Source organism: Salvia hispanica, chromosome 3 (genome assembly GCF_029641045.1).
Source record: "Salvia hispanica isolate PSC_SH4W2 chromosome 3, Shi_PSC_v1, whole genome shotgun sequence".
Classification (NCBI taxonomy): Eukaryota; Viridiplantae; Streptophyta; class Magnoliopsida; order Lamiales; family Lamiaceae; genus Salvia; species Salvia hispanica.
The window spans coordinates 24,774,975-24,798,792 of NC_142694.1; the positions used below are offsets into that span (position 1 = coordinate 24,774,975).

Consider the following 23,818-nt stretch of genomic DNA (forward strand, 5'->3'; position numbering starts at 1 on the left):
ATGAAAAAGTAGAGATAGAGATGTTTCTGTTTTAGAAAACATTGCATTTTTAATGGGACAAACTAAAAAGGAAAACGTTTCATTTCTAATGGGATCATTTCTAATGGTAATGGGACAAAGGGAGTACATATTACATTGATAAATTCAGAAACGTAGCATAATGAATTTTTTTGCTACAATTTAGAAAAATTATCAAAGTTACGATATAATTGGTCATTTTTGAAAGTTGCGGGATAGATCCAAACTGACCAAACTTTTTTGTTTTTTTTGCCATTTTCCCTATAAATAATTGAAGTTAGTTTTGAAAATTTCATTCACTCACTCACTCACTAAGAAATATTTGTACAAGTTTGAAGCAATGGCGATCCAAGGAGTTGAGATGGTTCATCTGGACGACAACAGCAACGTCGTCGTTGAAGATCAGAGCTTGCCAGTTGGCCCTTCAAGGTGGTGGGAGATCGACGGACCAGTGCCGGCTGATAACGACAACAGTGGCATAAACCATCACTGGTTTCCTCAAGACTTTCTGTTTGGAACTGGAACTGCTGCCTTTCAGGTTTTTTTTTTTTTTTTTTTTTTTTTCATTTCTGTTGATTTTATTATTATGATTATATAACTAAATGAGGCTAATTACTAGAGTTGCATTTGTTGTTTTGGGGCAGGTTGAAGGCGCTGCAGCCGAAGGAGGCAAAGGCATTAGCATATGGGATGATTTCACAATGAGGCATCCTGGTCTCTCTCTCTCTCTTGAAATTATAATTAATTAATTGGTTAAAAGCATGCAAATAATTAAGAAAGTGATACATTAATTTGATTGTGATTTTTTTGTGTGTGTGGCTGCAGGGAGAATAGTTGATGGATCTAATGGAAATGTTGCATGTGACACATACAATAGATATAAGGTTTTTTTTTTCTCTTCATCTACAACTAAAACTCGTGCCGTTTCTAAACTCTGTGTATATATTGCAGGAAGATATCGCGATGATGAAGCGTATGGGGTTTAATTCGTATAGATTTTCGATATCATGGCCAAGAATATTACCTGGTTTATGTTGTTACAGAATTAATGTACTCCGTAATTTTTAAGTGATTAATTACAGTGTAACTCTCAACAGCCGGAAGATGTAGTGGTGGAATCAACAAAGAAGGAATTGCTTACTATAATGATCTTATCAACACTGTGTTACAACATGGTTAGTTGATTGATTTTTAAATTTCATCTTCGATGACAATAAGTAATAAGTCTATAATATATGTATATAAATGTGCAGACATGACACCATTTGTGACATTATTTCATTGGGATCTTCCTTTATGCTTGGAGAAAGAGTATGGTGGCTTCTTATCCAAAAGAATCAAGTAAAGAAATCCAATCCTATTCTTGATTACTACTCCAATAAGTAGTCCCCGAAAAATGTCTCACCAAAAGAGCTGTACAGGGATGATTTCCGCGAGTATGTAGAGGTATGCTTCTGGGAATTCGGGGATCGCGTGAAGCATTGGACAACCTTGAACGAGCCATGGATCTACACGGTGCACGGATACGTCGAGGGCTCCTTTGCACCGGGCCACAAAGTTCCTGTCCCGGACGAAAAACTTTCCATGAAGATCGCCCCCTACAGAGGCCGCCCACTCCTCAACTCTGCCACGGGCGACAAGTTCATCACCGCTGACCCCTCCGAGGCGTACACAGTCGGAAGAAACCTTCTCCTCGCACACGCAGAAGCAGTCGATCTCTACAGGAGCAAGTTTCAAGAGGCGCAAGGAGGGAACATAGGCATAGTGCTGATTTCCCATTGGTTTACGGCCTTCGATGAGCAATCGTGCGCAGATAAAAAAGCCGCTTTGAGGGCAGTGGACTTCATGCTTGGATGGTAAATACTAGTAACATTCAATTATATGAATCATCATCGTCGTCGTCGTCGTTTTGAATATAATCATATAGGTTTCTGGAGCCTATATTGTACGGGCATTACCCCCGAAGCATGGAGGACTTGGTTCCACCGGACAATCTTGCATCATTCACACCTCAAGAATTGAAAAAGGTCATAGGATCTTATGATTTCCTTGGTCTGAATTATTACACAACGCAGTATGCTTCCGATGATCCTCACCTTCCAGATGGAGAGGGCTTCTATGCCGATCAACGTGTTAAGTATTCCGGTGAGTATTATGTTACCAACGTGTTAAGTATTCCGGTGAGTATTATGTTACCAACGTGTTAAGTATTCCGGTGAGTATTATGTAAAGCAACTGATATGCCGTTTATAGAGCAAATGGACTCTTTGTCCTGACTTTTTTCTATATGTTCTCATGTTTGGTCAGTATCGTCATGGTCGCAAACTTATGTAATTTCTTATCATTTTGCAGTAAAGAGGGGAGATGAATACATTGGAACACCGGTAAGGACCAACTCCTATTTATTAGTATTATAAACCATTTATGTATGTGTATATATATCTCACCTAAATCTTTTGTTTTAGTCTGGATCAGAGTGGCTGCACTCTGTTCCAAAGGGGATTTATGAGATTCTGTTGTATTTGAATGACAAGCATCCACAACTCAAAGAAATATACATCACTGAAAATGGTAACATTCGTTTATTAGGTTATAATGCATATACTACTATATATTTTTAAATAAAAGATATGAAATGTTATTAATAACACAACTACTTGTTACTTCCAAAAGGGTTTTCAACTAAGAGTGATCACACGAAGACAGCCAAAATGGTGTGTAATGATGACCATGATAGGACTAAATACCACCAAGATCATCTTGCTAACATGCTCAAAGCAATGAAGTAAGATCTAAATTAATATCTCAAATTAATAGTATATTAATCTCTTGTTTTATCTCGCTACTATTAATTAATACACGTGATGTGCATGGATGACAGATACAAAGACATTTCGAGGAAACTAAAGGGATACTTCGTGTGGTCCTGGTGTGACAACTTTGAATGGAGCGATGGCTACACAGTTAGGTTTGGGTTGAACTACGTAGACTACATGAATGACCTCACAAGGTATCCTAAGAATTCAGCCGCATGGTTCGCTAAGTTTCTCAAGAGCAAAATCCAGCCACCTGTGTGGTTCCATCCGTGGTGGGTGGTCCCACGACCACTGTCTGAGAAGAGAGTGTATGAAGAGAACGGGGAGAATATGAATACAGAGAAAAGACTCAAACTTGTGGAGGATGTCAATCACGACTAATGTTCAGGCACTGATCCGAGTATTTCATTGGATGTAGCATCTATACGACTACGGTCGAGTTAAGCATTATGTTATGTACGCTGTTTGTGTGTCTTTGAATAAGGCAATAATATGTTAGAGGTAGGTTTTCAAGCCCCTCTATTAACTCTTTGTGTGCTTATTTATGAATATTGTAAGTAATAATTCAGTAGGTGTTAATTCGCCTACTTTCATTTATATGCTAGTGTCAAATTTTAATTCATCTTGCCTACTATCCACTTCTATATTATTGTATCAATTTTAGAAACGAACACCTATTGCACATTATGTATTATTCTTACTTTATAAATATTTGTACTAATTTACAACGAATGGCATATAGTATTTGGACGTGGCATGGCATTATTGCACATTAGTTTATAATTATTTGTACTAATTTACAACTATTTAGTTCAACACTTAACTTTTTTTTTTAAATAGATAAATGAATTTAAATTTAAAGGCCGCGTCACATAGTACTCGAACTTTGTCCTTTAGACTCAGCATTAACCTCTTATATAGTTCACAGTTCATCACTTACTTATATAGTCAAATCGAGGTAAGACGTGATAGTTATTTGTCCTTTTTCTATTGTTTTTATGTTTTCCATTTCCTTTTCTATTTATTTTTCGAGGGTAAGTTATTGCTTTTTAAAATGAAAATAGAGTCGAGTGTTGCCACGCCAAAATGACTTTAGGTTCCAAATGGGCCGAGTATTTATTTTTCGCTATTGGGCCTACTTTTGGTAATTGGCCCAATTCGAATGAAAATAATATGGTTTCTTAGAGCATCTTCAAAGAGAGGGGGTATATAGAAAAGGTATATGAAAGAGGTAAATGAGAAGGTATTCATCTTCTTAAGAGCATCTCCAATAAAGAAAGGTAAATAAAAGAGGTATATCATCTATTTACCTTTACAAAAAGTGAAATATACTCTTTCAAAAAGTAACACGTTCCATATGAAAAAAGTTTATAGAAAGGTAAATGATTTTTTAAAAATTATAAAATAATACTACTAAATGCATTAAAAATATAAAGTGTAATACCCTCTCAAATACCTTCTCCTTGGAGAATGATTTTTCATGAAAAGAAGGCAAATATGGTAGTTATAAGATTTCACCTCTCCATTGATGGGGAGGTAAAGATACCTCTTCAAAATGGGAAAAGGTATAATACCTTTTCAAATACCTCTCCACTTGGAGAATGATTTTTCATGAAAAAAAATATATATATAGTAATTATATTAGTTTACCTTTCCATTTTCTCCTCCCATTGGAGATGCTCTTAATAGTATTGATTTCCTAGGCACTTAAGTGACCAAATTTATTTTATAAATGTAGACTTTAGTTTGTTTGGTTATTTTCTCAAATTAATTAGTTACAGCTTAATAATACATGTTTAGCCTTATTTATGCAAATTAATGACTTTACAACCGATCTTTCATCCCTTTGGTTCTCTCTATTTTCAAATATATAAATTAATCTGTCCTTGTTTGTGTTTCTTTTTCGGAAGACAATATTGAGAAATAGCAGACGCAATATACCAAAAATTATTGGTGATTCCGATTGAGTATAAATTCTTTTCTACACGTAACATTTGAAACTTTTAATAGCTATATCTCAACAAATTGATAAATTATTATGAGCAATTATATACTATCATTCGATAATTAGTAGGCTACGTGACTAAGCACGCCACGCATATATTCATATATGAATATACTTGCAAATTCCAGTTTTTTTAGCTTTTAATTTAATTAATTCTTTTTATGAATATGATAAGTAGATGAAAATTGAGGTTCACACTATAAATAGATGAAGTTGGTTCGAATATTTCACTCACAGAAAAATATTTTTGCAATTAATTTGGAGCAATGGCGATGGTGCATCTGGATGACAATAAAAATGGCACCGCTGAAGATCGGAATTCGTCAGGTGGCGGTTCAATGTGGTGGGATATCGATGGACCGGTGCCAGATTCTAACGACAACAGTGGCATCAACCATAACTGGTTTCCTCAAGACTTCCTATTTGGAACTGGAACTTCTGCCTTTCAGGTTTATTTATATGTGTTGATTTCATTTATTAAGATTATTTAATTAATGAAGGCTAATTAATATACAAATAATTGCATTTTGCTGTTTTGGGGCAGGTTGAAGGGGCTGCTGCTAAAGGAGGCAAAGGCATTAGCATATGGGATGACTTCTCTATGAGGCTTCCTTGTCTCTCTCTATCTTGAAATTAATTAATTAATTAATTAAGAGCATGGAAATAATTAAGTAAGAAGTGATATATTAATATGATTGTGGTTTGTTTGTGTGTGTGGGTGCAGGGAAAGTAGCCGATGGATCCAATGGAAATGTTGCATGTGACATGTACAACAGATATAAGGTAATCACTTGTTTTCTTCATATACAATTAAAACTCGTGCTGTTGACTCTAAACTCACTCTGTATATATTGCAGGAAGATATTGCGATGATGAAGAAAATGGGGTTTAATTCGTACAGATTTTCAATTTCATGGGCAAGAATATTGCCAGGTTTAAACTATATTGTGTGTTGTTAAAGAACGTGTTTTTTTGAGTAATTGGTTAATTAATTATGGTGAAACTCTCAACAGCCGGAAGATGTAGTGGTGGAATCAACAAAGAAGGAATTGCTTACTATAACGATGTTATCAACACTTTGTTACAACATGGTTAGTTTATTACTTTGTTAATTTCAGATTTCTCTCTATGCAATCACAATACTATAATATATATGCATATGGTGCAGACATAAAACCATTTGTGACACTCTATCATTGGGATCTTCCTTTGTGCTTGGAAAATGAGTATGGTGGCCTCTTATCCAATAAAGTCAAGTAAATAAATTTAATCTCTAACTTGATTACTTAAAAGTTGGCACTAGTAAAATAAACGTCGTCTTACCAACTGAGCTGTGCAGGGACGATTTCCGCGAATTCGCAGATGTATGCTTCTGGGAATTCGGGGATCGCGTGAAGCACTGGACAACCTTAAACGAGCCATGGACCTGCGCCGTGAACGGATACGTTCAAGGCTATGATCCCCCGGCCCACAAAGTTCCCGTCCCGGGAGACAAACTTTCCACCAAGATTGCCAGCGCCCCACCCCTCGACCCTGCCACTGGCGACAAGTTCATCGCCGCCAGCCCATCCGAGGGGTACACGGTCGCAAAAAATCTTCTCCTTGCACACGCAGAAGCCGTCGATGTCTACAGAAGCAAGTTTCAGGAGGCACAAGGAGGGAAGATAGGCATAGTGCTGAACTCCCATTGGTTTACACCCTTAGATGAGCATTCAGCCGCAGATGGTGAAGCCGCTTTGAGGGGAGTTGACTTTATGTTGGGATGGTACGTACCTTAAACCTTAAACCCTGAACTGTCTTCATCTGATTATAATTGTATAGGTTTTTGGAGCCTATAATGTACGGGCATTACCCCAAAAGCATGGAAGAATACGTTCCACCGAACAATCTTCCATCATTCACACCTCAAGAAGTGAAAAAGATCCAAGGCTCCTACGATTTCGTTGGTCTGAATTTCTACACGGCGCAGTATGCTTCCGATGATCCTCACCCTCCAAACGGAGAGGGATACTATGCAGATCAAAGGGTTAAATATTCCGGTGAGTATTCCGTTATACACATTATGTGAGATTTATAAACCTAATGTCTGTACTATTTTTTGGATGAGTTCAAAAACTTTATATAATATCTACCTAATATTAATTTTTTCTTTATATTAATTTTGCAGCAAAGAGGGGAGATGAGTACATTGGAACAAAGGTAATTACTACTATCTTCTATTCTATCTCATAAGTATTTCACATAGTCAATTTTATATGTATCTCACCTCAATTTCTTTTTAGTCTGGAGCTGGGTGGCTTTACTCTGTTCCAAAGGGGATTTATGAGATGCTCTTGTATATGAATGACAAGTATCCAGAACTCAAAGAAATATATATCACTGAAAACGGTAAGATTACTTTATTAGGTTATAAAACATACTCCTATGTTAAGTATAATAATAACAACTAATTATAAATTCCCAAAGGATTTCCCACCGAGAGTGATCACACGAAGACAGCCAAAATGGTATGCGATGATGACAATGATAGGACTAAATACCACCAAGATAATCTTGCTAACATGCTCAAAGCAATGAAGTAAGATCTAATTAAATTAATATAGTAATTCTTTTTGTTTGATTTCACAACAATTAATTACCACATGTGACGCACATGGACGACAGACACAAAGACATTTCAAAGAAACTGAAGGGATATTTCGCGTGGTCATGGTGCGACAACCTTGAATGGGGCAAGGGATTCACACTTAGGTTTGGATTGGTTTATATAGACTACATGAATGACCTCACAAGGTATCCCAAGAACTCAGCTGCATGGTTCGCTAAGTTTCTCAAGAGCAAATGCCAGCCACCCGCGTGGTTCAGCCCCTGGTGGGTCACACAGCATGAAGAGAACGAGGAGAATATTGATACACACAAAGGACTCAAATTTGTGGGGAATATCAATCGAGCCTAATGTTTGGATATTGATCGTGCAATGTGTGCGGGTATTTCACGGGAATTAGCATCAATAAGACTACGATCGAGTTAAGTGTTATGTTACGTTGTTAATTTGTGCATCTTTGAATAAGGCAATGGTGTGTTAGAGGTTAGGTCTTTAGCCTCCTCTATCAACTCTTTGTATGTTTTTATGATATTATTGTCATTAATAAATGGATAAGTGTAATTTGCCTACTTTCTTTTATATGCCAGAGTCAATTTTAATTCATGATCACCACGTATTATGTGAAATAATGAAGAAGAAGTGCAAACACTCGCATATTATTTTTAGCAATCCTTGTATTTAACTATAGAATTAGCATGAGTAGCATTTAAATAAGAATTTCAGAAAAAGTAAAAACGATGGAGACATGCAACCACTTTCCAATACCAAACATAATTTGACATATATGATCAAGCCTTCAATTGAAAGCCAATATATATTACTATCAATTTATCATTAACGTAACATCACTTAAGCCAATATTGCTCTTGCAAATGGAGGAGTGAGGACTCGAAATTTATATATAAAACGCAAAATTCTTAATCAAAGCTCTCTAGCTATATACTCTGATAGTATATTGTTTCAAAATTATGGAATTTAGTAAAATAATTATGTCATAATCTATAATCACTAATTGAAAGTGAAATGAGAAATGAAAAATGTGTAATTAGTAGAAAAGAAAATAGGGAAATGAATTAGTGGAATGTGGACCTCAATATTATATACTACATATTAGTTTTATTATAGCAGAATGTGAGTGTAATGATTTAGTTGAATGGTGGGATCCACATGATTAATATGAAAAAAAAAATAATTAAGACTTTAAATCGCAGATACACCAAAATGATAAAATGAGATTTAGATCTTGAACGTATGGGGTATCAATTTTGGTCTGAAACAAGCAATCAACACATAATGTAAATATGTTTCATTGAAAGGAGTCTAAAATATGATATATAGATGAACAAACGCTTGAAACAAGCCTATATACCATTTAGACATGGCCCTACTATGATTGGGGGAACTGGCATTTTTTAGTGTGTCCAGAATAGATGCGGAAAAGGGTAAAAAAGATCGTAGAAATATACAGACAAGAACTTAATACGAACAGAAATTGAAGGCGAAGAACCTGCTCAGATTTTATAGTGTTGCCATGCCAAATTTACATTTGGTTTAAATGGGAGAATAATTATTTTCTCTCATATAAATATATTGGGCCTACATTTATTTTATAGTAATGGGCCTGATAAAAAATGGATCCTTAATATTTTCCCATGCATATAATGGGCCCAATTTATTTTATAGATATAGACGTTATGTTGTTTTGTTTCCTTTCTTAAATTAATTAGTGGAGTACATCTTAACAGTACGTGTTTAGTCTTATTAATGCAAATTAATGACTTCACAACCGATCTTTCATTCTTTTGGTTCTCTCTATTTTCAAATACTATATAAATAAATCTGTCCTTGTTTGTGTTTCTTTTTCCTAAGACAATATTGAATTATAACAGACACGTAATATACCAAAAATTATTGGTGATTCTGATTCGATTTGAGCATGACATACAATTTTACACGTAACATTTGAAACTTTTAATAGTTATATATATATCAACAAAATGATAAATTATCATGTACAATTAATTATACACCATCACTCGATTATCAGAGTAGGCTATGTGACGCACTCACGAACCACGCCACGCATATATTCATATTTGAATACAATTGCAAATTCCAATTTTATTAGCTTTTAATTTCATTAATGCTTATTATGAACATATATGGATAAAGAGTGATTGTCACACTATAAATAGGTGAAGTTGGTTTCAAATATTTCACTCACTAAAAAAATATTTGGAGCAATGGCGATGGTGCATATGGATGACAACAACAACGGCGTCGTTGAAGATCGAAATTTGTCATCGGCCAGTTCAAGGTGGTGGGATATTGACGGACCGGTGCCGGATTCTAACGATAACAGTGGCATCAACCGTAACTGGTTTCCTCAAGACTTCCTATTTGGAACTGGAACATCTGCCTTTCAGGTTTTTTTGATATGTGTTGATTTCATTTATTAAGATTATTCAATTAATGAAAGCAAATTAATATACAAATAATTGCATTTTGTTGTTTTTGGGCAGGTTGAAGGGGCTTCTGCTAAGGGAGGCAAAGGCATTAGCATATGGGATGACTACTCTGTGAGGTTTCCTTGTCTCTTGCTTACTCTTAAAACTAATTAATTAATCAAATAAGAGAGCATAAAAATAATTAAATAAGAAGTGATATATTAATATGATTGTGGTTTGTGTGTGTGGGTGCAGGGAAAATTACTGATGGATCTAATGGAAATGTTGCATGTGACATGTACAACATATATAAGGTTATTATTATTTTTCTGCATGTATAATTAAAATCTATGTCGTTTCTACTTTCTAAACTCTTTCTATACATATTGCAGGAAGATATTGCGATGATGAAGAAAATGGGGTTTAATTCTTATAGATTTTCCATTTCATGGCCAAGAATTTTGCCAGGTTTGAATTACACTATAGTATTTAGTTTAATAATGTGTTTTTTGGAGTAATTGATTAATCAATTATAATGAAACTCTTAATAGCCGGAAGATGTAGTGGTGGAATCAACAAAGAAGGAATTGCTTACTATAATGATGTTATCAACACGTTGTTACAACATGGTTAGTATTTAGGCCATGCTTGGTATGATGGAATGGAATGAGGAGGGAATGGAATTGAAGATGAGAATAGAATGAAGGTGGGAATGGAATGACAATTCCATTCCATTCTTGTGCTTGGTGAATGTAAGGTTTACAAATGGAATGGAATTGTTATTCCTTGATTGATTTCATTCCTAAGCTTGGTAACTATGAATAATATAAGAATGGAATGAAATGAAATATGAATAATTAATATGTTGATTCTATAAAATAAAAAAAAAATTATTTAAAAATATTTTTGTCAAATATTTTGGATCATATTAAGTTGAACTATACACGTAAATGAGTGTGTGCATATGTGGTGTATGTATTGTTGATGTGTGTATATATATATGTGCACACGTGCTTGTGTGTGTGTATATATATGTGCATGTGTTGCCATAGGTATGTGTTGATGTGTGTGTGTGTGTGTGTTGCTGCATGTCAGTGTGTGTGAGTTTGTGTTGCTCTGTGTGTGTGTTGCTACATTTCAGTGTGTGTGAGTTTGTGTTGCTGTGTGTGTGTATGTGTTTGTGTGTGCGTGTGTTTTTGTTGTGTGTGTTGTTGTGTGTGCGTGTGTTTTTTGGTGTGCTGTGTGTGCGTGTGTTTTTTGGTGTGTGTGTGTGCGTATGTGTGTGTGTGTGTGTGTGTGTTTTGGCTGTGTGTGTGTTTTTGTGTGTTGCTGTGTGTGTGTGTGTTTTTGTGTGAGTTGCTGTGTGTTTTTGTGTGTGTGTGTGTGAGTGTGTTTTTTTCAATGAAAAATTTTAAAATTTTAATTTATGCTAAAATTGAGATGATATTAAATTTAAATATAATATTAAATAATATTTATATAATTTTGTTAAATTTTAAAATAAGAAGAAAGGAAAATGAAATGGAATGGAATGACCATTTCTTAGCTAAATGGATGGAATGGGTATTTTCATGTGGAATGGAATGGCCATTCCTAATGGAATGATGATTCCTAAGGAAAAAATTTACCAAGCAAAGGAATGGAATGGAGGTAGGAATGTCATTTCATTCCCCATTCCATTCCATCATACCAAGCATGGCTTAGTACTGTATATTATTTTGATGATTTCAAATTTCTCTCTCACCAATCACAATCCTATAATCTATATGCATATACATGTGTAGATATAAAACCATATGTGACACTATTTCATTGGGACCTTCCTTTGTGTTTGGACGAATATGGTGGATTCTTATCGAACAGAGTCAAGTAAATAAATTCAATCTCAATCTTAATTATCTTCTAAGTAGTCGAAAGCGTCTTACCAACTGAGCTATGCAGGGACGATTTCCGCGAGTTCGCAGAGGTATGCTTCTGGGAATTCGGGGATCGCGTGAAACACTGGACAACCTTGAATGAGCCATGGACTTGTGCCGTGAATGGATATGTTCGAGGCGTGTGTCCGCCCGCCCACAAAGTTGTTGGGACTACCGCAGCGGAAGACACGGAAAACAAACAGGTCCTTAACGGATCTATTTAGGTGATTATGCATTCAACTCCAATTTCATGCAATAAACATAGATCTATAGATATAATACATCAAAAACACATAATCATGCAATTTGATGTAGATTCGATTGTTACCTCTTCTTGATCCATCATAGGATCGAAGTTGCTAGCTGCACCACCCGGAGATCCTTGGTTTATCGACCGTGAATCTTCCAACCTATTCCCTAGTCCTTGATCATCCATCCGTGTGGGCGGATCTTGAATAATCAATAATAGTCTTGAAGAGATATAGGGAAACCCAATCACAAACTCAATATTGTCTTGATCTAATCCTATGAATTAGGATAGAACAAGAACAAAACAAAACCCTAATTCCCCCACGTGCCAAGGCATGAAAACCGAGGCAAGGAGAGAGAGAGAGCCGGCGACGGCTACTAGGGTTTAGGGGAGGAGTGTTGTGAATAATGGTATGCTAGGGTTTCCACATCTCATCACTATTTATAATGGACTTGTTGGGCTAGGATGGGGATCCATGGAATGACTTAAGTGTTGGGCTCACCCATTCGATAAATTACTAATTAAATCAAATGACCCATGATTTAATATATTATCAATGGAATATTATTTTGTTCCACTAAAGAATAATATTGCACTCCCACTTAAATCACCAAATTACAAATAGCTTGGGTCCATTTTATTTTATAATATTTCACGCGTTTAAGATTATCTTGATCCGTCAATTTAATTCTTTTGTCTGCTACGTGACTAGAATTAAATTAATTCTCCAAAGAGTTTTTCTAGTTTGAAACTTTATTTATTATTATATGTAATTTTCGAAAATTTTGAAGGTTTAAAACAATTCAAAAACTCATGTCTTTTCCTTAGGTATATATCTAGGAATATTCCATAACACACCAATTAAAATAAAGACTATTTCAATTAAACCTTAAAATAAAACATGAAAGCATATAGTGAGAATATTCTTTAAAATTACATCCAATTATGGAAAAGCCAAAAATTAGATCAAACAAATATTGAATTTCATTATGTTAATTACCATGATATTATCTAGATAGACACAATCCACCAAAATCAACTAATTAACAAATTAAATCAATTATTTGACTAATTATTCAATTGGCAATATTTAAAGAAGGCAATTATTCTCTTTTAAATTAGAATCTTGATTTAATTGCAAAATCATTCTAATTCCCACAAGATATTTAATTCTTCTAGGTTAAGGATTTTAAACCACAATTATAAATAACTTGTGCCTTAAGAAACAAAACACGAAAACGAAAAATGAGACGACGCGACGATGTAACCCAAAACCCTAATTTGGGTTTGGGCCGTCACGGGCCACACAGCAGCCGCTGCTGCCGCGTCTAGCCTCTGCCGCCTCCCGCGTCTGCCGGCGCTGCTGCCACTGCAGCGTCGCCGCTGCCGTGCTCCCACTGGACCAGCCGCCGCTGTCCAGCAACGAGGAATTCCGGCGTCTGCAGACGCCGCTGCTACTGCAGCGTTACTGCCCACGAGCGTCTCTGCTGCCCGGAGAAGAAGCTGCTGTCCAACGAGGACATCTCCTCCGCCGTCGCCCAAAGGCGACGCAGCTGCTGGGCGTCGCTGCTGTCCGTTGCCTTGTCCGATCAGACAACTGCCCGGAGACGACGTCTTTCCTGCTGACTTCCTGAAGACGCTGCTGCTGTGACTGGATCAGCAAGGATCCACGGCTGCCGTCTCTTCAACGCCAACGTGAAGGAGCTGCTCTGACTGCAGAGTTGCTGCCGTCCAGCATCTCGCTCGCTGCTGTCACGCGACTCTGCAGCCGCTGCCCAGCGCTGCTGTCCGAAGACGATGCAGTCGCTGCCGGAGCTGCTGCCCGCTGACATCTCCGACCAGCCGCCGCCGCCTTTTTCTCACCAGATCTGGATCTTGGATCCCTGACGAAGGCAGCCCGGTTCTAGAACACATCTAGGGTTTAATCCCTTGCGTTTATTTATTCGTTTTCAATTAATTAACTTGATTCATCGCGGTCGCTACGCTTGACCGCGATCTTAAATCTTAATTAATCGTTTCTTAATTTGTAACAATCTTTTATGTTCATAACACATATGCACAATTTAAATTTCAAGCATTTAGCAATTTAAATAGATCTTAGCATATTAAGAACATAAAACTATAGATCTAATGAATACTTGTTTAGATCTAGAATATTCTTGTGAAAAACTTGAATAAAATCCAAGATTCATAATATTCTTTCATCGATCCAAGTATTCAATCATGGACCACTTTATTTCTTGATTCAAAAACATATATTCACTTAAACACATACATATATGTAATCAATAAACATATAATCTAGTACATATTACTTAGAATATATAGATCTAATGATGTTCATCATAGATCTAGAATATTTTTGTGAAAAACTTGAATAAAATTCAAGATTCATAATATTCTTTCATCGATCTAGAACATCATATCATAGATCCAAAAATAAATCAAGAAAAATATAGATCCAACACATATTGCATTACTTTCGAAAATTCCAAGTTCTTCCACAACAATTTTCGAAAAATTCAATTAATCAAATACATAATCAGAGCCTAAAAATTGGCTCTGATACCAGTTGTTGGGACTACCGCAGCGGAAGACACGGAAAACAAACAGGTCCTTAACGGATCTATTTAGGTGATTATGCATTCAACTCCAATTTCATGCAATAAACATAGATCTATAGATATAATACATCAAAAACACATAATCATGCAATTTGATGTAGATTCGATTGTTACCTCTTCTTGATCCATCATAGGATCGAAGTTGCTAGCTGCACCACCCGGAGATCCTTGGTTTATCGACCGTGAATCTTCCAACCTATTCCCTAGTCCTTGATCATCCATCCGTGTCGGCGGATCTTGAATAATCAATAATAGTCATGAAGAGATCTAGGGAAACCCAATCACAAACTCAATATTGTCTTGATCTAATCCTATGAATTAGGATAGAACAAGAACAAAACAAAACTCTAATTCTCCCACGTGCCAAGTCACAAAAACCGAGGCAAGGGGAGAGAGAGAGAGCCGGCGACGGCTACTAGGGTTTAGGGGAGGAGTGTTGTAATAATGGTATGCTAGGATTTCCACATCTCATCACTATTTATAATGGACTTGTTGGGCTAGGATGGGGATCCATGGAATGACTTAAGTGTTGGGCTCACCCATTAGATAAATTACTAATTAAATCAAATGACCCATGATTTAATATATTATCAATGGAATATTATTTTGTTCCACTAAAGAATAATATTGCACTCCCACTTAAATCACCAAAGTACAAATAACTTGGGTCCATTTTATTTTATAATATTTCCCGCGTTTAAGATTATCTTGATCCGTCAATTTAATTCTTTTGTCTGCTACGTGACTAGAATTAAATTAATTCTCCAAAGAGTTTTTCTAGTTTGAAACTTTATTTATTATTCGTGGAATAAATTCCAACTGCGCAGATTTTTGAATAATAAATTCTTCTTTCAAACACCTCATTGGGGATCACCCTTTTGGGGATTTAATCATACCACACTGGGCACGCGAATTCTATGAAATAATATTCCGATACCTTCATGTTATTCAATTACTACAACCCAAGATATCATGAACTTGAGTTACGTACAAACTCTCACATATTGATAAGTCAAAGTGGCGTTTGATTGAATAAACAATATTGATATTAATATCATAGACTAGAAAATACTAAACTTTCTGAAATATATTCTTTCAGTAGATAGCAATAAAGAATACATTTCGGATTAGATCCTTTCAGTGCTTTACCACACCGGTGTTACTAATCTCTTCTTAGGTAAGAGAGAATTATCACAAACACCGCAACCGTACCAATAGGTAGCCGAAGCCTATCTAGGTTGTGAATACGTTTTTCTTCTTACTAGATCTGGCCAAGTCCCCTACTGGAAAACTCATGAGGAGATTCATCGAATTTCCCTACTTAACCTTCTTAGTAAAAAGCCTTAGACTTGTTTATCATATTTCAATAATAAACCATTATATTATATTATTTATTCTCATAATTAGGTAAACAAGTGGACGTGGCGTTTCTCGTATACATGCACAAGCTGACTGTACAAAGGCATGTACGCTCGAAGCATCTTTTAGTATACAAACCCCCACAAAAGTTCCCATACCGGGCGACAAACTTTCCACGAAGATCGTCGGCGTCCCACCCCTCGACTCCAAGTTCATCGTCGCCCACCCCTCCGAGGCGTACACAGCCGCAAAAAATCTTCTCCTTGCACACGCAGAAGCAGTCGATCTCTATCGAAGCAAATTTCAAGAGGCACAAGGAGGGAAGATAGGCATAGTGCTAAACTCCCATTGGTTTATGCCCTTCGATGAGCATTCGATCGCAGATGGTGAAGCCGCTTTGAGGGGAGTTGACTCATGTTGGGATGGTACGTACCTTAAACCGTAAACCCTAAACTATCGTCCTCTAATTATAATTGTATAGGTTTTTGGAGCCTATAATGTATGGGCATTACCCCAAAAGCATGGAAAACTACGTTCCACCGGACAATCTTGCATCATGCACACCTCAAGAAGTGAAAAAGATCAAAGGCTCCTACGATTTCGTTGGTTTGAATTTCTACACGACGCAGTATGCTTCCGATGATCCTCACCCTCCGAATGGGGAGGGATACTATGCAGATCAAAGGGTTAAGTATTCAGGTATGTATTCCGTTACACAACTTAAGTGAGACCAAATGAGGTAATACTATTTTATTAGGTTATAAATCATAGTATATGTTAAGTATAATAAAAACTACTTATAAATTGCCTAAGGACTTCCCACTAAGAGTGATCACACGAAGACAGCTAAAATGGTGTGCGATGATGACCATCATATGACTAAATACCACCAAGATCATCTTGCTAAAATGCTCAAAGCAATGAAGTAAGATCTAATTAAATTAATATAGTAGTCTATTTTAATTAATATGCGTGACACACGTGGACAACAAGCACAAAGACATTTCATGGAAACTAAAGGGATATTTCGCGTGGTCATGGTGCGACAACCTTGAATGGGGCGAGGGATTCACACTTAGGTTTGGTTTGGTTTACGTAGACTACATGAATGACCTCACAAGGTATCCCAAGAACTCAGCTGCATGGTTCGCCAAGTTTCTCAAGAGCAAAGGCCAGCCACCCGCGTGGTTCTGCCCATCGTGGGTCTTACAGCTGTTGTCTCATAAGAAAATGCATGAAGATAACGAGGAGAATATGGATACGGACAAAGGACTCAAACTCATGGAGAATATCAATCGAGACTAATGTTTGGACACTGATCGTGCAATGTGTGCGGGAGTAGCATATATAAGACTGCGGTCGAGTTAAGTATAATATAATGTTTACGTTGTTTGTGTATCTTTGAATAAGGCAATGGGGTGTTAGAGGTTAGGTCTTCAACCCCCTCTAGCAACTCTTTGTATGTTTTTATGATATTATTGCAATTAAATAAATGTGTGTATGTGTTAATTGGCATACTTTCTTTATATCCTAAACTCAAAATTTAATTCATCTTGCCTACTACTTTTATATCCTTGTATCAATTTTAGTAACGGACAGTTAATGTATGTAGTATTCGTATTACTTAAAGCATAAAATTTATGTAAGCAAAATGCAATAGTATGTGAAATAATGAAGACGACGACGTGCAAACACACGCATATGATTATTTTTAGTAACCCTATTATTTAAATATAGAATTAGTATGAGTAGCATTTAAATACGAATTTCACAAAAAGTAAAAACGATGGAGACATGCAACCACTTGTCAATATCAAACATTATTTAACATATATGGTCAAGCCTTCACTTAAAAGAATGGAATTCGATAAAAATAATGTAGGATATATCATACTATAATTATAATCAATAATTAAAAGTGAAATGAGAAATTAGAAATAAGAAAAAAAACTCTGCTGCATAACAAGAATGAGTCGGTAGCGGATCCAGAATCTAAAGCGCACACGGTATTAAATTACTTCATAACGAGAATGGGCAACCAGTGGCAGATCCAGAATACGAAAGAACACAATATCAAATTAAATGAATCTACATTTTCACACATTAAATAATTCATGTTGGGCTATATTAATGCCTTATATGTATGTAGTCTGGATCGATATGGCTTCACTCTGTACATATGGGATTTACCACATTCGGATATATTTGAATGGCTTGTATCTATAATTGAAACAAATATACACCACTGAAAATGGTAAGGTCTATTAATTAGGTTGAGACATATTTGAAAGGTTAGATTTAATCTAAAACCAGTTGTTAATCTTCAAAGGGTTTTCTCCTAAGTGTGACTACAAGAAGACAGACATCACATGATCATGTGAGTATGTCGGCATAGTGGTAGAGTAGTTAATACCCGCGGCTAAAGATCTTGTGTTTGAGTCCACCATAACACGGCATGGATGAAGACAAGACTAAAGACCACATATCCTAGTAGTATCAATTTTGGTCTCAAACAAGCAATCAACACATAATTCACATATTTTTCACTAAAATATGATACATAGAAGAATAAAAGCTTAAAACAAGCCTCTATCTTCACAGAAAACCATTTAGACATGGCCCAACTATGATTGGGGGGAACTGGGATTTGTTACAACACTCACTTATTACCTAGCAATAATACGAAAAGGGTGTCAAAAAGTTCGTAGAAATATACAGACATGAACTTAATACGACCAGAAATTGAAGGCATGATCTTCGACAGAAAATCCATAGCCACACGAAGTTGTATGGTTGTGATAATAGACATCTTCGGTCTTAGGAAAGACATAGGCATGTTGTAGCAATTCCTCGTGATTCAAGCTATCTTCTCCGTGAAGCGAGAAAACAGACTGACCGGGATCAAAGTCATGAGAAGACTCACCTGATTCAACAAACATATGGTGGTGATGATGATGATGAGCCTCGCCTCTCAACCGGGGACTGTCTTCATTGGTGACATCACTTTTTGTTGAGCTTTGCTCGTCACTCTTAGAAGCCGAAACAGAAACTTTATGTTCTTCATCATCGGTAGATGTTGGCATTGCTTCTGATAGTTCCTTAGTATCCGATATCTCCACATCTTGAGCAGTCCCGCCGTGTTTGAGGTGAAGAACCTGCTCAGATTATAGCAAATATCAGATATACGAAGCAAGCATATCGAGTTTTGGAATGTCTTCAAGAATGACTTTTGCATTACCTCAGCTTTCAGCTTCTCATTCGCCTTGAGGAGGTTATCGTAGTCCATCTTCAAGCTCTTATAGCTCGAATGCAATGTCTCATATTCTGTCTCAAGACTCTTCGTCTTGCAACGAGCCCTCCGGTTCTGGAACCACACTGCAATCTGACGAGGCTGCAGGCCAAGCTCGTTCGCCAGCTGAAGCTTCCTCTCTGGCTCGAGTTTATTCTCAACATCGAAACTTCTCTCAAGAAACTGGACTTGATCAGCTGAGAGCCTCCTCTTCTTCTCCGGCTGACTAAAATAGTCATCCAAGTATTCGTCCCCATTCTCCTGCATCTCGAACGACTGATAGAACGAGTTTCCTGATCCATTATCCCTACCAACAGCTCCAAAACTCACCATCGCTCCTGGCCCTGAGACATAAGGAAATTTCACTCACACTCAACGAAAGTAGTATATTTTCCTGAAGTCAACACTACGAATGATTAAATTACTAAATCAAACAGGTTAAAAATGGTGATTTGATCCCAAATTATAGTGATTCTGAACCATTTCCAAACCACACATGAATGATGTCCAAATCTTAAGCAAAACCAGCATAGAAACATGAATACTAAATCAACATAATCCTTTCATCTCCAAACAAGCATGTCTAGCTTCTTCTACAAGATGATCAACAAGAATTTTGCTAACTAAAACACACAGTCACACACTTAATAGATAAAAATCATAACTAGAAACCAATTTCAACTCATGATCCAAAAGATGTCCAAAATCTTAAGCAAAACCAGCATAGAAACACGAATTCTAAACCAACACAATCCTTTAATCTCCAAACAAGTATCTCTATCTCCTTCTACAAATTGAACACCAAGAATTCTGCAAACTAATACACACAGTCACACACTTAATAGATAAAAAATCATACCTAGAAACCAATTTCCAACTCATGATCCAAAAGATGTCAAATCTTAAACAAAACCAGCATAGAAACATGAATTCTAAACCAACATAATCCTTTAATCTCCTAACAAGCATGTCTATCCCCTTCTACAAGATGAACAACAAGAACTCTGCTAACTAGTACACACAGTCACACACTTATAGATTAAAAAAAATCATACCCAAAAACCAATTCCTAGAATCAGTCACAAATTAAAAAAAAAAAAAACAGCAGCAACAAATAAAACAAGTCAACGCAACAAGAGTTGTGAAGATGGCTAAATTCGCATACCAAGAAACGAATCTAAAGGAGCAGAAGCAAACACAGAATCAAGACCACGAGCTTTCATCTTCTTAGACAGATCCATAGCGCTGCCACCGCCCATTAACACATCAACAAAAAAGAAAGTTTTTTTTTTTTTTAGTTTTGACAAAATGAAGCAACAGAATTCAAGAATTGGGCATTGAAGATGGGTGTTGGTAAAGAGAGAAAAAGGTGAAATCTTTAGAATTTATGGCGGAAAAAGCTGGTGATGATGATGGCCGTGATGTGGGAAGTGTGGGAACAACGGTTGCTCATCACACCCATCAATTTCTTTCTTTTTTTCGTCAGGCAGAGTAGAGTGTGTGTTGTGTGTTGTGCGTGAGTAGTGGGAAGTTAGCAATAAGAAGAAGAAGAAGAAGAAGAAGAAGAAGGTGGAGGAAAAAGATGGAAAAAAGTATGCGTAAAATATTGGCTATTTGGGGATGGGAGGGGGCAACTGCAAGGGGTAGGAGACTCCCTCAGAGATATATGCGAATTGGGTATTTATTCGGAGGAGGAATCCATGATAGCTGAGCTAAGAGACGCAATTTCATTTTCTGGTGGGGATGAACAAAAGCAAACGTGTAGCGTAGATGGTTACATTCAAAGAAAGCTACACATCTACTACTACTACTTTGTTTAATGGAGTTTAAGCTAAGATTCTCTACACTAATCAATACTCCCTCCGTCCACCCTTAGGAGTCTCATTTATGAGTGTTACGGGTCTTAAAAAATGTTAAAAAAAGTGGTGGAAAAAAATTAAGTAAAATAGAAGTTCCGCTTATATATATTAGTTTTAAATAAAATATGAGTTAAATGAGTTAGTGGAAGGTGAGATCCTATTACTATTTATGGTAAAAGTGAACCGAGACTCCTATTCACGGACGAACTAAAATGAAAAAGCGGAACTGCTATTCGCGGACGGAGGAAGTAGTAGTAGATGTTTTTATTTTTTTTTATTTTTAATTAAGTTAGAGAGAGGACATTCTTTGATAGTTGGTTCATAATAATAGAGCGTAGTTATAGTAATAATAATTTTAATGTAAGGTTTGGGAATAAGGTTATTCTGTAGCCATTTTAGATCGTTATAAATGTATGTCAACAAAGGTATTCCTTAATCGCTTCAAATTATATTAAAACAATTTTCAGATGTCAGACAATGCATATCATTTTAAAAGGAAAACAATTTAACTTTTAAAAACGCTCTTAAGAGCATCCGCATCGCGTCTCGATGCGGGCTCGATCTCGTACCACATCGAGATGGCGATGCAAGACTCCATCTCGTCCCGATCTCGTTGCACGTCTCGTGCGGAAGAAGTAGCTGGCGAGCCAGCTCGCCACCTGGCGATCTCTGGCGCGAGGCATGATGCCCACTCGCCGGCCCGCGAGTGGGCGTCGTCATGCTAACGCAATAAATATTTTTTTTAAAAAATTCGATTTTTAGAAAAAAAAAATTTGAAAAAAAATGGTAATATTACCGTTGTAACAGTAAAAAAATTATTTTTTTATTCTACAAATACTCTTCTTTCATTCTCCATTCTACACACAAACACACATCTATTCTTCTCGAATCATCTTCTTTCCTCTCCAATTTTTGTAAAAATGTCCGGTGATGAAAACTTCGGCGGCTTCGACTTGAATGCGTTTGGCGACTGGGGGGCATGCACAACGTTTTTGGGTGCTACCGGTTTCGGTTCGTCGCTGGGCACCCAAGGCTCGTCAACGGCGGCGGCGTACCAAACACCACATTTTGATGTGGATGCATACTATCGTCCCTCCCCCCAGGTATGGGAAAAAGCAGGGATTATCCCAAATTAGGGAGAATTTTTCGGATGAACACACTCCGAAAAACCTTCGGATAGGAGGAGGACGAGGCAGTGAAGGCTCAGCCAGTCGCGACGTCGATGCCGAGGAGGAAGAGGGGAAGAGGAGGAGGAGGATCTAGGCCGTTATCCATACAACCGCAAGGAGACGTTGGCTCTGTACAATGCTTGGGTCAGCATCTCGTACGATCCCATCGTCGAGAATCAACAAACCCGCTTGTGTTTTTGGGAAAAGGTCACCGAAGCTTACAACGAGACAAAGCCGAAGGGGGCTCGCCGCCGCAACTTGAAGATGCTCTGCAGTCTTTTTGACCGATGCGACAGAGATATCAAAAAATTTTGCGCGATCTACGGGACTGAAGTAGCGAATTACCAAAACGGAGCCAGTGGAGCTGACATTCTGAGAGCGGCTTTGCGAGTCTTTAAAGACGACAAGGGTAAAGATTTCAAACATGTCGATGTTTGGTCGACGGTCAAAGACCTTGAAAGGTGGGCTGGCGATGTCCCGTCTTGCACGGGGTCGAACTCAAAACACACGAAGCACACGGCGGGTGGCCAATACTCGTTTAGTGAGGGCGGGGAAGGCTAGCCTCAGAAGAGGTTGAGGGCAGGGCCACCGATGCAGGGGGCTCCTCCGGTTCACGATGTCGGCCGCAAGGGACCAAGGCGGCTAGAGGGAAGGGGAGGGGGTAGTGGGAGGGGCCGAGGCGAATCAAGCTAGGCGGACTCGGGCTCGAACACCCTAATGCTCATGTACCTGCTCACCACGATGGCTAACACTTCCCGCATGACGCTTCCCCAATATGAAGTGTAGTCCATCTTGCCGGAATTGCGTATATGGCAAGACAAATTGGTTTTTCGCCTCCCGCTAGATTGAGGAAACCGCCACCACCTTCGGGGGATGATTCGACGGCGGAGTAGTTTTTATAATTTAATTTAGAGCATTTTAAATTATGTATTTTTTTACTTTTTCAAGATTTTTGTTTTTTGTTTTTTTAGAATTTTAAATTATAATTTTATTTTATTTAATAAAGTGTGTTTTTATTAATAGAATTTGTTGGAAATAAAAATAAAAAATGAAATTGAATGAATAGTTAAGGGATGTGATAGTTAAGAGATGGAAGGATGTAGGTGTTGTGTCTTAGTTAAGAGATGGGGTGAAAAGTATGTTGGGGCATATGAATAGTGTAGAGATGAGATGGTTAAGAAACATAGATACTAATGTCCTAAGTATTAACATAACCTCTCCGTGTACACCACATCCAAAAATCTGAAAATCATTCTTATACTTACATTTTGAAAAAAATAAAATCATTATTACTATCTCTGCATTTATTTATTGGTTTCCCGTTAATTATAGTATTTGTGATTTTAGTGGCTAGTATTCTTCCTCTGGTAACACCCAAAAATGCGACACATGAGCCTAAGGCCATCCGCAACGCTATCTCTTATCCGTCTCTTAACCGTCTCATCTCTTAATTATTCATGG

At 37.1% G+C, this 23,818-nt stretch overlaps 3 protein-coding genes and 1 pseudogene across 4 annotated transcripts; 3 read left to right on the forward strand and 1 right to left on the reverse strand.

The window, feature by feature from the left end:
* The first annotated feature begins 305 nt into the window (after positions 1–305).
* On the forward strand, positions 306–3,468 carry LOC125215556 (beta-glucosidase 12-like). Of its 2 annotated transcripts, none has more exons than XM_048117000.2 (12): positions 306–556; positions 663–732; positions 844–902; positions 970–1,045; positions 1,116–1,193; positions 1,272–1,359; positions 1,440–1,874; positions 1,946–2,163; positions 2,371–2,402; positions 2,484–2,589; positions 2,692–2,803; positions 2,900–3,468. In XM_048117000.2, exons 1-12 carry the CDS (start codon positions 359–361, stop codon positions 3,213–3,215), a joined length of 1,788 nt encoding a protein of 595 aa, XP_047972957.1. In that variant the 5' UTR covers positions 306–358; the 3' UTR covers positions 3,216–3,468. The 2 variants fall into 2 exon arrangements, with proteins under 2 accessions (XP_047972957.1, XP_047972958.1); XM_048117001.2 differs by having other exon boundaries at positions 970–991.
* A 1,606-nt stretch (positions 3,469–5,074) lies between these two features.
* Positions 5,075–8,023, forward strand: LOC125215557 (raucaffricine-O-beta-D-glucosidase-like). The gene is made up of 12 exons (XM_048117002.2): positions 5,075–5,288; positions 5,384–5,453; positions 5,564–5,622; positions 5,697–5,772; positions 5,853–5,930; positions 6,008–6,095; positions 6,179–6,604; positions 6,661–6,878; positions 7,007–7,038; positions 7,122–7,227; positions 7,306–7,417; positions 7,504–8,023. Exons 1-12 carry the CDS (start codon positions 5,106–5,108, stop codon positions 7,793–7,795), a joined length of 1,740 nt encoding a protein of 579 aa, XP_047972959.1. The 5' UTR covers positions 5,075–5,105; the 3' UTR covers positions 7,796–8,023.
* Positions 8,024–10,283: 2,260 nt separating this feature from the next.
* On the forward strand, positions 10,284–17,403 carry LOC125209703 (oleuropein beta-glucosidase-like; annotated as a pseudogene).
* A 1,159-nt stretch (positions 17,404–18,562) lies between these two features.
* Positions 18,563–21,071, reverse strand: LOC125215141 (uncharacterized). Its single transcript, XM_048116465.2, has 3 exons — positions 20,495–21,071; positions 19,279–19,673; positions 18,563–19,195 (listed from the first exon to the last, which is right to left on the reverse strand). The coding sequence occupies exons 1-3, from the start codon at positions 20,586–20,588 to the stop codon at positions 18,767–18,769; spliced, it is 918 nt and encodes a 305-aa protein (XP_047972422.1). The 5' UTR covers positions 20,589–21,071; the 3' UTR covers positions 18,563–18,766.
* Between the last annotated feature and the right edge of the window lie 2,747 nt (positions 21,072–23,818).

Bases quoted from the DNA above. Each gene is read 5' to 3' on its own strand.
- LOC125215557 (XM_048117002.2), top strand. From the start codon at position 5,106: ATGGCGATGGTGCATCTGGATGACAATAAAAATGGCACCGCTGAAGAT. The intron at 5,289-5,383 runs GTTTATTTATAT...GTTTTGGGGCAG, and splicing joins CTGGAACTTCTGCCTTTCAG to GTTGAAGGGGCTGCTGCTAA. The intron at 5,931-6,007 runs GTTAGTTTATTA...CATATGGTGCAG, and splicing joins CAACACTTTGTTACAACATG to ACATAAAACCATTTGTGACA.
- LOC125215141 (XM_048116465.2), bottom strand. From the start codon at position 20,588: ATGGGCGGTGGCAGCGCTATGGATCTGTCTAAGAAGATGAAAGCTCGT. The intron at 19,674-20,494 runs GTATGCGAATTT...CTTATGTCTCAG, and splicing joins TCCTTTAGATTCGTTTCTTG to GGCCAGGAGCGATGGTGAGT. The intron at 19,196-19,278 runs GTAATGCAAAAG...TAATCTGAGCAG, and splicing joins ATGAGAAGCTGAAAGCTGAG to GTTCTTCACCTCAAACACGG.
- LOC125215556 (XM_048117000.2), top strand. From the start codon at position 359: ATGGCGATCCAAGGAGTTGAGATGGTTCATCTGGACGACAACAGCAAC. The intron at 903-969 runs GTTTTTTTTTTC...TATATATTGCAG, and splicing joins ACACATACAATAGATATAAG to GAAGATATCGCGATGATGAA. The intron at 1,046-1,115 runs GTTTATGTTGTT...AACTCTCAACAG, and splicing joins ATGGCCAAGAATATTACCTG to CCGGAAGATGTAGTGGTGGA.